Source organism: Vicia villosa, linkage group LG4, assembly GCF_029867415.1.
Source record: "Vicia villosa cultivar HV-30 ecotype Madison, WI linkage group LG4, Vvil1.0, whole genome shotgun sequence".
In the NCBI taxonomy this organism is placed as follows: domain Eukaryota; kingdom Viridiplantae; phylum Streptophyta; class Magnoliopsida; order Fabales; family Fabaceae; genus Vicia; species Vicia villosa.
This window is the reverse complement of record NC_081183.1, coordinates 61,186,178-61,201,364: the sequence shown is the minus strand read 5'-3', so window position 1 is coordinate 61,201,364 and position 15,187 is coordinate 61,186,178. Positions and strand designations below refer to the sequence as shown.

Below are 15,187 nucleotides of genomic sequence, written 5' to 3'. Positions count from 1 at the left end.
ATGTTGTTTTGATAATTAACATGATATCTAATTAGTTAGATGTTAGTTTGGAGGTTGTTTTGGCTTACTTGGCATATTGCGATTATTTTACGAATTGGCCGCAATTTGTGATTTTGTTTTTGATGTTGGGTTGCGATTAATGTTGTGATTGCTAATATGATTATTTTGTGCATTGTTATGTGAATAGCCTCATAGTGTGAATTATAGCAAATTTTGATATTCTGTATATAACGCTATGAATTGATAAGTTGTGTTGTGAGCCTTTGGCTAAAATGGAACGGTGTGATGTTGATATGTGACCGTGGTTGTGTTGTTATTATGTCGTTGTTTCGTTGTCGAATCGTGGTCGTTGTATGTTTCCGCATAGCATAGCATAACATAAAGTTGAACGGTGTGATGTAAATATGTGACCGTGTTGAAGGCTTTGCCTTATGCCTCGGAATTACTGGCAATGTTCTAAGTTGGGAGTTTTACTCCAATGGTACCACATGCATATGCATAGTTGAGTCTCATTCGAGTTGTTGTTGGTTGAAGTTGTTGTCTATGCATTGTGATGCTTATGTGTTGATTTGTTGAAGATGCCGATGTGTTGATATCAAGACTATTCTTTGATGATGTTCTTTGTGTTGTTTATGTTGATGTTGTGTGAAACGGTGATTCATTTATATTCCTTACCTAATATATGATTTATCATAATCCTATTTATATAGTTTGATATCTCACCCTTTCTGTTTGAATGTTGCCTCCACGTGGGTAACGTGCAGGTAATCCAGATGAGTAGCTGTTTCCGCTTATAGTCGAGTTTTTGGTGTCATTGCTCTGATACGTAGCACTCGGGGGGAAAATGAACACTTGCTTGATGTTGTTATTTGTTGATTGAACCTTATGATTTATTTGAGGAGTTGTTTGTATTGTTGCTTTTTATGATTCAAAAGATGCTATGTCTTAATTGTTGAATCATTATGAATCCGTTGCATGTTGAACATAAGTTTGGAATATGCTATGAATACTATGCTATTCATAAGTTGAGATACATGTTATGAGTTTTGTTCACTCCAATCCTGAAAGTGTTATGTATTAGTTTAAAAAAGCATGACAGGTTTATGTTTATGTTGAATGTGTGACATCCTGACTCTGTTGAGAATTTTTATACTCTGATATTTTCCGCATAAATGCTTGGGGTAGATTTGGGGTGTTACATTAGTGGTATCAGAGCAGGTCGGTCTTGTCCGGCCAAGTGTCGAGTTGTAGTGTAGTCTAACAATCGTGTATTGTTGTTTGTGCTGAATTATTTTTGTGTTGTAGTGACGCTATGGCTGCGAGGAATGATGCTGCGATAGCTGCTGCTTTGGAAGCGATGGCTCAGGCTATGCAGAACCAACCGAATGCTGACGAGAATGCTGGATCTCGTAGTTTGGCGACTTTCTAAAGGGGGAATCCGCCGGTGTTCAAGGGTACGCATGACCCTGATGGTGCTCTTGATTGGTTGAAGGAGCTCGAGCGAATCTTCCGTGTTATGGATTGCACTCCTACTCAGAAGGTCAGATATGGCACCCATATGCTAGCTAAGGAAGCTGATGATTGGTGGTTGGAGACGCTTGCTAGGTTGGAGTTTTCAGGTGAGGAAGTCACTTGGAATGTGTTCCGTAGGGAATTTCTGAGGAAGTACTATCCTGAAGATGTTCGGGGTAAGAAAGAGATAGAATTCCTAGAGTTGACGCTAGGGAACAAGTCCGTGACCGAGTATGCTGCCAAGTTCACTGAGTTGATTAAGTTCTATCCTCACTTTGATGGCGAAGGTGCTGAATTTTCCAAGTGCATCAAGTTTCAGAATGGGTTACGCTCGGAGATCAAGAAGGCTGTGGGGTACCAAAAGATCCGTTTGTTTTCTGATTTGGTTGACAGTTGTAGGATCTTTGAGGAAGATAGTAATGCTCATCACAAGATGGTTAGTGATAGAAGGGGCAAGAATCAACAAAGCCGTGGGAAACCATATGATGCTGGTAAAGGGAAACAAAGAGTTACTCATGGTCAGAGGTCTAGTGGGGGAGATGCTCCTGCTAGGATTGTATGCTTCAAGTGTGGTCAACCTGGTCATAAGAGCAATGCTTGTACTGCTGATGCGAGGAAGTGTTTCAGATGTGGTAAGATGGGACATGCAATGTCTGATTGCAAGCATAAGGACATGGTATGTTTCACGTGTGGCGAAGAGGGACACATTGGTAGCCAGTGTCCAAAGAAGAAGGCACAATCTGGTGGAAAAGTGTTTGCTTTAGCTAGGACTCCTACAGCTAGTGGAGACCGACTCATCAGAGGTACATGTTTCATTAATAGTACTCCTTTAATCACTATTATTGATACTGGTGCTACTCATTGTTTTATTGCTTCTGATTGTGTTGAAAGATTGGGTCTTATGTTATCTTCCATGAATGGAGAGATGGTTGTCGATCTTCCAGCTAAGGGATCGGTGACTACTTCTCTGATGTGTTTAAAGAGTCCTTTGTCGATCTTCGACAAAGACTTTGCTGTTGACTTGATTTGTTTGCCGTTTAGTGGATTAGATGTGATCTTGGGTATGAATTGGTTAGAGTATAACTATGTTCATATCAACTGTTTTAACAAGTCCTTGAGGTTTTCTTCTCCTGAAGAAGAAGGAGTTGGTTTGTTGACTGGTAAGCAGTTGAGGCAATTGATGCAAGACGAAGCACAAATGTTCTCGTTGATGGCGTCATTGTCTTTTGAGAATCAAGTTAGAATTGATGAGTTAAAGGTGGTGCGAGATTCGGACGAGTATCAAAGAAAATAACACGGACGAGTGTTTGAATCAATACGGACGAGTATTGAAGAAAGATACGGATGAGTATCAAAGAAAATAACAAGGACGAGTGTTTGAATAAATACAGACGAGTATTAAAGAAAGATACAAACGAGTATAAAAAGAATTAAGACGTACAAGTGTTTGAATCAATACGGACGAGTATTGAAGAAAGATACGGACGAGTATCGAAAGAATTAACACGTACGAGTGTTTGAGTCATTATGGACGAGTATTGAAGAAAGATACAGGCGTTTATCAAAAGAATTAACATGTACGAGTGTTTGAATCAATACGGACGAGTATTGAAGAAAATAACACGGACGAGTGTTTGAATTAATACGGGCGAGTACTAAAGAAAGATCCAGACGAGTATCAAAAGATTTAACACGGACGATTGTTTTAATCAATACGGAGGAGTATCAAAGCAAATAACTCGGACAAGTGTTTGAATCAACACAGACCAGTATTGAAGAAAGATACAGACGAGTATCAAAAGAAGTAACACGTACGAGTGTTTGAATCAACACAGACCAGTATTGAAGAAAGATACAGATGAGTATCCAAAGAATTAGCACGTACGAGTTTTTAAATCAATACGTACGAGTATTGAAGAAAGATTCGGACGAGTATCAAAAGAAGTAACACGTATAAGTGTTTGAATCAATACGGACGAGTATTAAAGAAAGATATGGACGAGTATCAAAGAAAATAATACGGACGAGTGTTTGAATCAATACGTATGAGTATTGAAGAAAGTTACAGACGAGTGTCAAAAGAATTACCCCAGACGAGTGTTTGAATCAATACGTATGAGTATTGAAGAAAGCTACGGACGAGTATCAAAAAAATTAACACGGACGAGTGTGTGAATCAATACGGACGAGTATTGAAGAAAGATATAGACGAGTATCCAAAGAATTAACACGTACGAGTGTTTGAATCAATACGAACAAGTAATAAAGAAAGATACAGACGAGTATCAAAAGAATTAACACGGATAATTGTTTTAATCAATACAGATGAGTATCAAAGCAAATAACACGGACGACTGTTTGAATCAACACATACCAGTATAATAAAGATACAGATGAGTATCAAAAGAAGTAACACGTACGAGTGTTTGAATCTATACGGACGTGTATTAAAGAAAGATACGGACGAGTATCAAAAGAATTAACACGTACGAGTGTTTGAATCAATACGGACGAGTGTTTTAATCAATACGGACGAGTATCAAAGAAAATAACTCGGACAAGTGTTTGAATCAACACAGACCAGTATTGAAGAATGATACAGACGAGTATCCAAAGAATTAACATGTACGAGTGTTTGAATCAATACGGACGAGTATTGAAGAAAGATACGGACGAGTATCAAAGAATATAACACGGACGAGTGTTTGAAATAATACGGGCGAGTATTAAAGAAAGATACAGACGAGTATCAAAAGATTTAACACGGACGATTGTTTTAATCAATACGGACGACTATCAAAGCAAATAACTCGGATGAATGTTTGAATTAACACAGACCAGTATTGAAGAAAGATACAAACGAGTATCCAAAGAATTAACATGTACGAGTGTTTGAATCAATACGGACGAGTATCAAAGAATTAACACGTACGAGTGTTTGAATCAATACGGACAAGTGTTTTAATCAATACGGACGAGTATCAACAAAAATAACTCGGACAAGTGTTTGAATCAACACAGACCAGTATTGAAGAATGATACAGACGAGTATCAAAAGATTTAACACGGACGATTGTTTTAATCAATACGGACGAGTATCAAAGCAAATAACTCGGACGAGGGTTTGAATCATCACAGACCAGTATTGTAGAAAGATACAGACGAGTATCTAAAGAATTAACACGTAAGAGTGTTTGAATCAATACGGACGAGTATTGAAGAAAGATTCGGACGAGTATCAAAATAAGTAACACGTACGAGTGTTTGAATCAATACAGACGAGTACTGTAGAATGTTTCGGACGAGTATCAAAGAAAATAACACGGACGAGTGTTTGAATCAATGCGGACGAGTGTTTTAATCATTACGGACGAGTATCAGAGCAAATAACTCGGACGAGTGTTTGAATCAACACACACCAGTATTGAAGAAAGATACAGACGAGTATCAAAAGAAGTAACACGTACGAGTGTCTTAATCAACACAGACCAGTATTGAAGAAAGATACAGACGAGTATCAAAAGAAGTAACACGTACGAGTGTTTGAATCAATACGGACGAGTATTGAAGAAAGATACGGATGAGTATCAAAGAAAATATCACGGACGAGTGTTTGAATAAATACAGACGAGTATTAGAGAAAGATACAAACGAGTATAAAAAGAATTACCATGTACAAGTGCTTGAATCAATACAGACGAGTATTGAAGAAAGATACGGACGAGTATCGAAAGAATTAACACGTACGAGTGTTTGAGTCATTACGGACGAGTATTGAAGAAAGATACGGACGTGTATCAAAAGAATTAACATGTACGAGTGCTTGAATCAATACGGACGAGTATTGAAGAAAATAACACGGACGAGTGTTTGAATTAATACGGGCGACTATCAAAGAAAATAACACGCACGAGTGTTTGAATCAATACGGACGAGTATTAAAGAAAGATCCAGACGAGTATCAAAAGATTTAACACGGACGATTGTTTTAATCAATACGGACGAGTATCAAAGCAAATAACTCAGACGAGTGTTTGAATCAACACAGACCAATATTGAAGAAAGATACAGACGAGTATCAAAAGAATTAACACGTACGAGTGTTTGAATCAACACAGACCATTATTGAAGAAAGATACAGACGAGTATCCAAAGAATTAACACGTACGAGTGTTTGAATCAATACGTACGAGTATTGAAGAAAGATTCGGACAAGTATCAAAAGAAGTAACACGTACGAGTATTTGAATCAATATAGACGAGTATTGAAGAAAGATACGGATGAGTGTCCAAGAAAATAACACGAACGAGTGTTTGAATCAATACGGACGAGTGTTTTAATCAATACGGACGTGTATCAAAGAAAATAACTCGGACAAGTGTTTGAATCAACACAGACCACTATTGAAGAAAGATACAGACGAGTATCCAAAGAATTAACACGTACGAGTGTTTTAATCAATACGGACGAGTATTGAAAAAAGATATGGACGAGTATCAAAGAAAATAACACGGACGAGTGTTTGAATCAATACGTATGAGTATTGAAGAATGTTACTGACGAGTATCAAAAGAATTAACCCGGACGAGTGTTTGAATTAATATGTACGAGTATTGAAGAAAGCTACGGACGAGTATCAAAAGAATTAACACGGACGAGTGTGTCAATCAATACGGACGAGTATTGAAGAAAGATATAGACAAGTATCCAAAGAATTAACACGTACGAGTGTTTGAATCAATACGGACGAGTATTAAAGAAAGATACAGACGAGTATCAAAAGAATTAACACGGATGATTGTTTTAATCAATACGGATGAGTATCAAAGCAAATAACACGGACGAGTGTTTGAATCAACACAGACCAGTATAATAAAGATACAGATGAGTATCAAAAGAAGTTACACGTACGAGTGTTTGAATCTATACGGACGAGTATTGAAGAAAGATACGGACGAGTATAAAAAGAATTAACACGTACGAGTGTTTGAATCAATACGGACGAGTGTTTTAATCAATATGGACGAGTATCAAAGAAAATAACTCGGATAAGTGTTTGAATCAACATAGACCAGTATTGAAGAATGATACAGACGAGTATCCAAAGAATTAACACGTACGAGTGTTTGAATCAATACGTACGAGTGTTTGAATCAATACGGACGATTATTGAAGAAAGATATGGACGAGTATCAAAGAAAATAACACGGACGAGTGTTTGAATCAATACGTATGAGTATTGAAGAAAGTTACGGACGAGTTTCAAATGAATTAACCCGGACGAGTGTTTGAATCAATACGTACGAGTATTGAAGAAAGCTACGGACGAGTATCAAAAGAATTAACACGGACGAGTGTGTGAATCAATCCGGACGAGTATTGAAGAAAGATATAGATGAGTATCCAAAGAATTAACACGTACGAGTGTTTGAATCAATACGGACAAGTATTAAAGAAAGATACAAACGAGTATCAAAAGAATTAACACGGATGATTGTTTTAATCAATACGGATGAGTATCAAAGCAAATAACACGGACGAGTGTTTGAATCAACACAGACCAGTATAATAAAGATACAGATGAGTATCAAAAGAATTAACATGTACGAGTGTTTGAATCTACACGTACGAGTATTTGAATCAATACGGACGATTATTGAAGAAAGATACGGACGTGTATCAAAAGAATTAACATGTACGAGTGTTTGAATCAATACGGACGAGTATTGAAGAAAGATACGGACGAGTATCAAAGAAAATAACACGGACGAGTGTTTGAATTAATATGGGCGAGTATTAAAGAAAGATACAGACGAGTATCAAAAGATTTAACACGGACGATTGTTTTAATCAATACGGATGACTATCAAAGCAAATAACTCGGACGAGTGTTTGAATTAACATAGACCAGTATTGAAGAAAGATACAAACGAGTATCCAAAGAATTAACACCTACGAGTGTTTGAATCAATACAGACGAGTATTGAAGAAAGATTCGGACGAGTATCAAAAGCAGTAACACGTACGAGTGTTTGAATCAATACGGACGAGTACTGAAGAAAGATACGGACGAGTATCAAAGAAAATAACACGGACGAGTGTTTGAATCAATGCGGACGAGTGTTTTAATCAATACGGACGATTATTGAAGAAAGAAACGGACGAGTATCAAAGAAAATAACACGGACGAGTGTTTGAATCAATACGGACGAGTATAGAAGAAAGATACGGACGAGTATCAAAGAAAATAACACGAACGAGTGTTTGAATTAATACGGGCGAGTATTAAAGAAAGATACGGACGAGTTTCAAAAGAATTAAGACGTACTAGTGTTTGAATCAATACGGACGATTATTGAAGTAAGATACGGACGAGTATCAAAAGAATTAACATGTACGAGTGTTTGAATCAATACGGACGAGTATCAAAGAAAATAACACGGACGAGTGTTTGAAATAATACCGACGAGTATTAAAGAAAGATACAGACGAGTATCAAAAGATTTAACACGGACGATTGTTTTAATCAATACGGACGACTATCAAAGCAAATAACTCGGATGAGTGTTTGAATTAACACAGACCAGTATTGAAGAAAGATAAAAACGAGTATCCAAAGAATTAACACGTACGAGTGTTTGAATCAATACGGACGAGTATCAAAGAATTAACACGTACGAGTGTTTGAATCAATACGGACGAGTGTTTTAATCAATACGGACGAGTATCAACAAAAATAACTCGGACAAGTATTTGAATCAACACAGACCAGTATTGAAGAATGATACAGACGAGTATCAAAAGATTTAACACGGACGATTGTTTTAATCAATACGGACGAGTATCAAAGCAAATAACTCGGACGAGGGTTTGAATCATCACAGACCAGTATTGTAGAAAGATACAGACGAGTATCTAAAGAATTAACACGTACGAGTGTTTGAATCAATACGGACGAGTATTGAAGAAAGATTCGGACGAGTATCAAAATAAGTAACACGTACGAGTGTTTGAATCAATACAGACGAGTACTGTAGAATGTTTCGGACGAGTATCAAAGAAAATAACACGGACGAGTGTTTGAATCAATGCGGACGAGTGTTTTAATCAATACGGACGAGTATTAGAGCAAATAACTCGGACGAGTGTTTGAATCAACACAGACCAGTATTGAAGAAAGATACAGACGAGTATCTAAAGAATTAACACGTACTAGTGTTTGAATCAATACGTACGAGTATTGAAGAAAGATTCGGACGAGTATCAAAAGAAGTAACACGTACGAGTGTTTGAATCAATACGGACGAGTATTGAAGAAAGATACGGATGAGTATCAAAGAAAATATCATGGACGAGTGTTTGAATAAATACAGACGAGTATTAGAGAAAGATACAAACGAGTATAAAAAGAATTACCACGTACAAGTGTTTGAATCAATACGGACGAGTATTGAAGAAAGATACGGACGAGTATCGAAAGAATTAACACGTTGTTTACGGTGATTTCCGGTAAACAACCGCTAGTCTTCCAAACTATAATAAATATGATTTGGTTACTCGCAGGATCGACTAGATTGATCCTAGGACACATAGTCAAGAAGATTGTTATCAATGTTTGTTCGAATCATATTCATTATTTGTCTTCTTCAATAAGCGTTGTTCGATTAACAGAACAAATAGTCTTGACAATCACTTTGTTACATATAAATGTGACTTCAACGAAGTGACATAACATAGAAAATTAAAAGGACAATTGAAACGTAAAGAATCTTAAACTGCAGAAATATAAAAGACTTTGAAAGTAAATAGCATGAAAGTAATTCGAAAGTAAATGACATTAAAGTAAAGATGCAGAAACGTAAATGGCAAGAAGTAAACGAAATGCAGTAATTCTGAAAGATATTTAAAAGCAAAGGATAATACACATGTATTAAAATGGTGGTGTCATACGTACATTTTCTCAGCGAACTCTTTCTCTTAACGCTTGATACTTGAGTAAATATGTGAGTGATTTGTACAAAATGAACACACAGAATCCTAACATTAAGACTCCTATTTATACTAGATTCGACCTTAACGGTCCTATACTAATCTGCTGCCACGTTTCTCATCAGAACTTCCAGCGAAGCCATTTGTTATTGAACGGTTACGAAACCGTCTTCGAATTTCAAATCTTCCCGCCTGAGTCCATCTTCGACGCGTGGCGGTGTATTAAACAAACACTACTAAAAAACACGCTAAGTAGTAATACTTGAATACATATTCTATGAATTTTGTCTAAGTCCCGAAGACATATGCTTTCATTAATCTTTCAGCGTTCACTATCTTCATCGAACTTAGAAGTCTTTATTTTTCGAAGCATGACCATCAGTAGCCATTCTTTCACTTTTTAAGGGATGGCCATCAGTAACCATCTTTCCTTCGATTCTCAACTCCTTCGAAGGACAAACAATATAAAACGAAATCTTCAGCTAACAAATTGCCCCCAATAAATGCCTGTTTCGAGAATCAACAGAAATAGGCGTTTCTTGTCATTATAAGATTTCGTTTTTATGATCCTTGAAAGTTCCAAGACTGCTGACTAGCGTCATAATCACTGATAACACTGTTTCCGAGACGTCTTGTCATTTTCAAAGATGTCTTCTCATAACTTACATTCCCACGTTTTAACCTTACTTCCTGATCATTACTCCTACATACTAGGAGTGAAGCTAACTCATTCGACCGCCGTTGGATTAAATCACCAGCCGCCACGTGTCTCTCGGGCTTTACCCAAAAGATTTAAAAAGGTTTCTGTTAAACCTTTAAATACTTAATCTTGTGTCTCTATACCGCCTTTCATTCATCTTCTTCACCAAAAAATTGAAACATCTTCACTCTTTTTAGAATCTTGTTCTTTTAATCAAAAATTTCTCCATGGCTTCATCTTCAAATGTTCTTCAACCCGCTTTGAAGCTCCAATCAACAACACATTCTGGGGAACGAGAGTTCGTTCCAAACCCTAACATTGAAGAAATACGCGCTATTTACGCTTCCCAGGTAATCATTCCCTTTGAACTCTCTGGAAAAACTCTTGCCTTTATGGGTCCGTTACCGAGTGAAAGTATCCAATCTATGAATAAATTTTTTCCTGCTTACTACAAGACTAGACCATTAGTTAGCAAAGTTAAGATAGATGAAGACGGTCGCTCTCCTTTAGGCAAATCTGCTAATATTGAGGAAACTTCAACCGCAAACCCTTTAGCTTTAAACAAAATTAGGTTAAACTATATGACCAATTCTGTAAAAGTGTTTAGGTCAATCCCTTTAGCCAAAGATCCTGACTTGTACTATGCCTGGCTAGAGAGGGTAGAGAAACAAAAAGGATCCTTCTGGAAAACATTAGGAATATACGATTTGATTCAACTGTCAAGAACGGGTTTAGAATACAACCAACCCATGTTAGTAGCAGCGGTTCATTTTTGGGATGCTTCTCACAACACCTTCCATCTCCCATGTGGAATGGTTACCCCCACGCTTTTCGACGTGGCCGCTATTACAGGACTTCGACCAACTGGTGAAACCTTCGATCCCAATGAAATGGATAATGACACTATTGGTTTTAACGATTCGCAAGTCACTTATACGGCATTCATCCAGAAGCATCATATTACCACTGAAACGACAGTATCTGATGAAGAGCATATTGCTTTTCTAGCATTATGGCTTTCACGATGTGCCTTCTGTTCAAGGTCTATCCAAGTTGCGAAAAGGTACCTTTGCATGGCTAATCAATTGCATGCTGGGAAAAAGCTCAACCTCAGCCAACTACTTCTAGGGTCTCTTTATGAAAACCTTAGTGAAGCTGCAAATCTTACCAAGAATTTCAAATCTGGTAGTTTACTTTACGCTGGTCCTTTCTGGCTATTGCAACTGTGGCTTAATGCTACATTCGAAACTCATCTTCCCTTTCGAGGAGATGTCAATGAGGAGGATAGCACAATCAAAAATCGAACTATAGAGGGGACCAGGTTAGCTTACCTAACTCCAAAAGAGGAAATGGGAAAGCTTCATGAACATTTCCTGGCGTATTCGATGATGTTTGCTCGGCGTGACCAGTTCGATCCTTCTATGGCCCCATTTGTACACAGAACAATAGGTCCTGAATGGTTTACTCGAAAATTTCCACCAACATCTCAGGATCAACAAACTGAATCTATGGAAATTTGGGAAGCCTTTCTGACTCCAAGATTATTCTCCCACCGTCTTCGACCATCAAAGGGTCAATGTATCCTCATGTGTTATCAACCAAATTTGGTCTCGAGACAGTTTGGGCTAACTCAAATAATACCCAAGTGCTTATATGAGAAAAGGAACCATATGTGTTTCCACACTTTGTATTTGACTGAAGAGGAATGTGAACAAAAAATCGACAAATACGTTGACGTCACCAATCTTTCTCCTATTCCTTTTGAACCTTCTTTTTACTCTACACCAGATTTTCATCAATGGTGGACAGAGTATTATAGTTCTCAAATTTTTGATGCTGATAGCCTTGCTCAGGAACTAACTGCAGCTTTCAACGATGTGCAGGAGAACTTCCAAAAAGGTACTTCCACTCATATTAAAGAAATCCAAGCTTTTAAAAAATTCTTTGAAACTATCTATAGGCCTGATGATCTTAGTCGGACCGTTCGTGAGGCTGCAGTTATTTTGCGCGAAAAGTTTTCCGCCAAACTAAATAAGTTGAAATTGCCCTCGTATGTTCGACCAGAACTATGTTATGAAGTGGCTTTCAAACTCAATCCTCCAAAATTCCCCCCACTACCAAGTGCTGACTTTGGTGTGGCTCTAAGTCCTCCTTTCCCAGACTGGTTCGTGTGTGGGAATGCTCTCAAAATTCTTCAAGAGAGTACCAAAAAACGCGCTGAACGAGTGGTTCCGACTAAGCATACCTTGGATACTTTCAAAGGACATCTTCATATAGATCTTAAACATGTTCGTGTCCTGACTCCAATACCTGAAGGTCTGGATTAAGACAATCTTTTCGACTGACTTATCTTTTCTTTATTGATATACTGATTTCAGTCTCAACTACAGCTGTTGCACGAAGGAGGAAGATTAAGGAAGCTTCTGCCCCAAAAGACTCTGGGACATCTAAAAGCAATAAACCAAGTGGGAGTGACTCCCTCGTCACTGATAAGAAGCCCACGGTACATACTTATCTCATACTCTCAATCTTGTACAATCTGTGATTAGTACTCATCTTTCTCATTTTCCACTTGCCAGAGTTCGAAACCCCCAACGGGTTCGAAGCGTAAAGCTTCTTCGACCACTGGTTCAGATGGCGAAGATAAATCCCCTCCTCAAACTAGACAAGGACAGAAGAAAAAACACAAAGCTGTTACCCCTTCAAGCAAAGGGAAAAAGGCAAGTCCTTCCAAAGCTGTTTCTCCTTGTGATAAAGCGTCCTCTGAAGAGTCTCCTTTGAAAGCTGCTAGTAATGCTTTCGTTGTGGAAAACCATAATTCAAGTCCAGACAATATTCCACCCAAGGTATTTTGGGTTTGTCCCACATATTATCTTGTGATTTTAACTAAACAATTGTACTGACATTTTACCTTGTTATTGCAGGATGATGCTGGCACTGCTACTTCCGGTTTTAAAGACCCTGGCCTCACCATTGATGTTGACAAACTTTATGGTAGTTGTCAAACTTTAACTTTCGTTAACTAAACTCCTCAAAAGTTTTATTTTTATGACTAACTTTGCTCTGTTTAACATAGGTACCTCTCAAAATCAAACTCGTGTTCTTTCGCCAGTCTTTGAAGACATTAGGCCAATTGCTACCATATTGCCTAATGAACCAGTCGAAAAAAGCCACTCTACCGACGAATCCCCACCTACCCATCAAGGCAAAAATTTGGAAGAGGATCATCCATTCTCAGGCAGCGACAATGTGAACCAGCAAACACATGACAACGAAGATTCTGCGTCGGAGAAAGATGCTATGGAAGAGATTTCTCAGCCTGAAAAACCAGTTTCTCATGGAACTTCAACTCTTGACGCAAAAACCATTCCTGAGACGACTTCGACGCCTGCCCCTGCAAAGCTTACTCCTTCAGAGCTTGAACAACTTAAGCAAACTGATCCTCTCAGTTTCTTAAAGGCCATTATGAATGTGAATACTCCTTTGCCTCCGGAGCTTAATGTCTCAGCAGCTGTAACTGCAGACTCTAATGACAAGGAAGATATTCCCAGTCTTCTTCGACAAATAAAAGAAAGGTTCTTTGGGGTCAATCTTGTAGATGTTCTCAACCGGGACCCTATTAAGAGCCACAACTTAAATCAACTTCTAAAGAAAGTAGATTTGCTTCAAGTTTCCACAGAAGTTTCAGAGGTAATTGTTCTGCTGGGCTCTCTACTCGAGCAACTCCAAGCTAACATCCTTCGAAGGCAAAATGTCGAAAAAGAGCTATCTGAGACAAAGGCCTCTCATGACTCTTCATGGAATTCTGCTATGGACGCAACGAAACAAGGTGAGGCCCTCGGGCTCAAACATTCAGAAAATCAGAAGGCCATTGATGATTATGAGAAGAAAATCGGCTCTTGGAAACAAGAAATCAAAGTACTCGAGGGCAAGATAAAGGAGGCTGAAAGTTATCAAGCAGTCCTACAAAAGTTTAATCAACAAGACTTGCTCGAAGTGGTGCAGTCAGGAATGAAACATTTCGAGACTGCACAAAAGTTAGTGCCAGAAATCGAAAGGTTGAAGAAACACCGGGCACTAATTGAACTTCGCATGTCTTCATGGGAGACTCAATATTTGAAGATCAAAAAGGATCTCCCTGAGGATTTCAACTAGATGTTTTCGATCTTGTTACTTATTGCACCTTTATTTTGTAATCGAGACCACTGTAGACATATAATATTTGTACGCTTGACTCCCATTTATCTCTATCATATTTGCCAGTGTTGATTTAGCAAATCTTTCAATTTCTTGTCAAAATATATCTTTAGATTTCCTACAGTGCTTTTATTAAATGCAACATGTAGAACCTGAACATCCTTCGCAGCACTCTTGCCTCTAGACTTGACGTTTCCACTTCTTCTAGCCATAATCATTATTAAAAAGTGACGTCACTTTCTCCAAAACGTCGGTTTTAAGACGTGCGTGCATCAGTTTAATGATTACTTCTCAACTTCCAAGGGCGGGAAACGGCGGAAGCCATAACTTCTTTCTTTGGAAAACCAACCGCAGTCCAATCACTCATTAACAATTAAAACCCACCCTTCAGTATTCCCCTTCTATATAAAGGGTCTAATATCACCTTTATTTCTTCATTCATGCGTTTTCTCTCCCAACCAAACACAGAAAAAAGAAAAACACACAACTTCTCTTTCAGAACAACTTTCTTGTCTTGTAATGGCTGAACCCCTCTTTTTTAACGACATCAAAGCCCTCATCAGAGGCGAGTTCAAACTTTCTGAGGATGAACTTGTTCGCCATTTCATCACCATCGAAACCCTGTTTGTTAACCAGGAACTAAACTTCTACTTTGAGGAAGTCCTGGAGGGTGCTATTTACCCCAACATGGTGGCAGAATTCTGGATGAATGCGTCTCTACGCATAGATCCTGAAGGTAGGACCACCATTGATTCTGTAATTCGACACGCTCGTCTCAGCATTACTCC

General features: G+C 38.1%; 1 protein-coding gene across 1 annotated transcript in view; it reads left to right on the top strand.

Moving 5' to 3' along the window:
* Positions 1–1,312: 1,312 nt before the first annotated feature.
* LOC131597271 (uncharacterized) overlaps positions 1,313–15,187 on the top strand; it is an 80,423-nt gene continuing 66,548 nt past the window's right edge. Inside the window, exons 1-3 of the mRNA XM_058869978.1 lie at positions 1,313–1,417; positions 1,493–2,037; positions 2,140–2,315. Coding sequence (XP_058725961.1) covers positions 1,313–1,417; positions 1,493–2,037; positions 2,140–2,315 — 826 coding nt within the window. The remainder of the gene's footprint in view (positions 1,418–1,492; positions 2,038–2,139; positions 2,316–15,187) is intronic.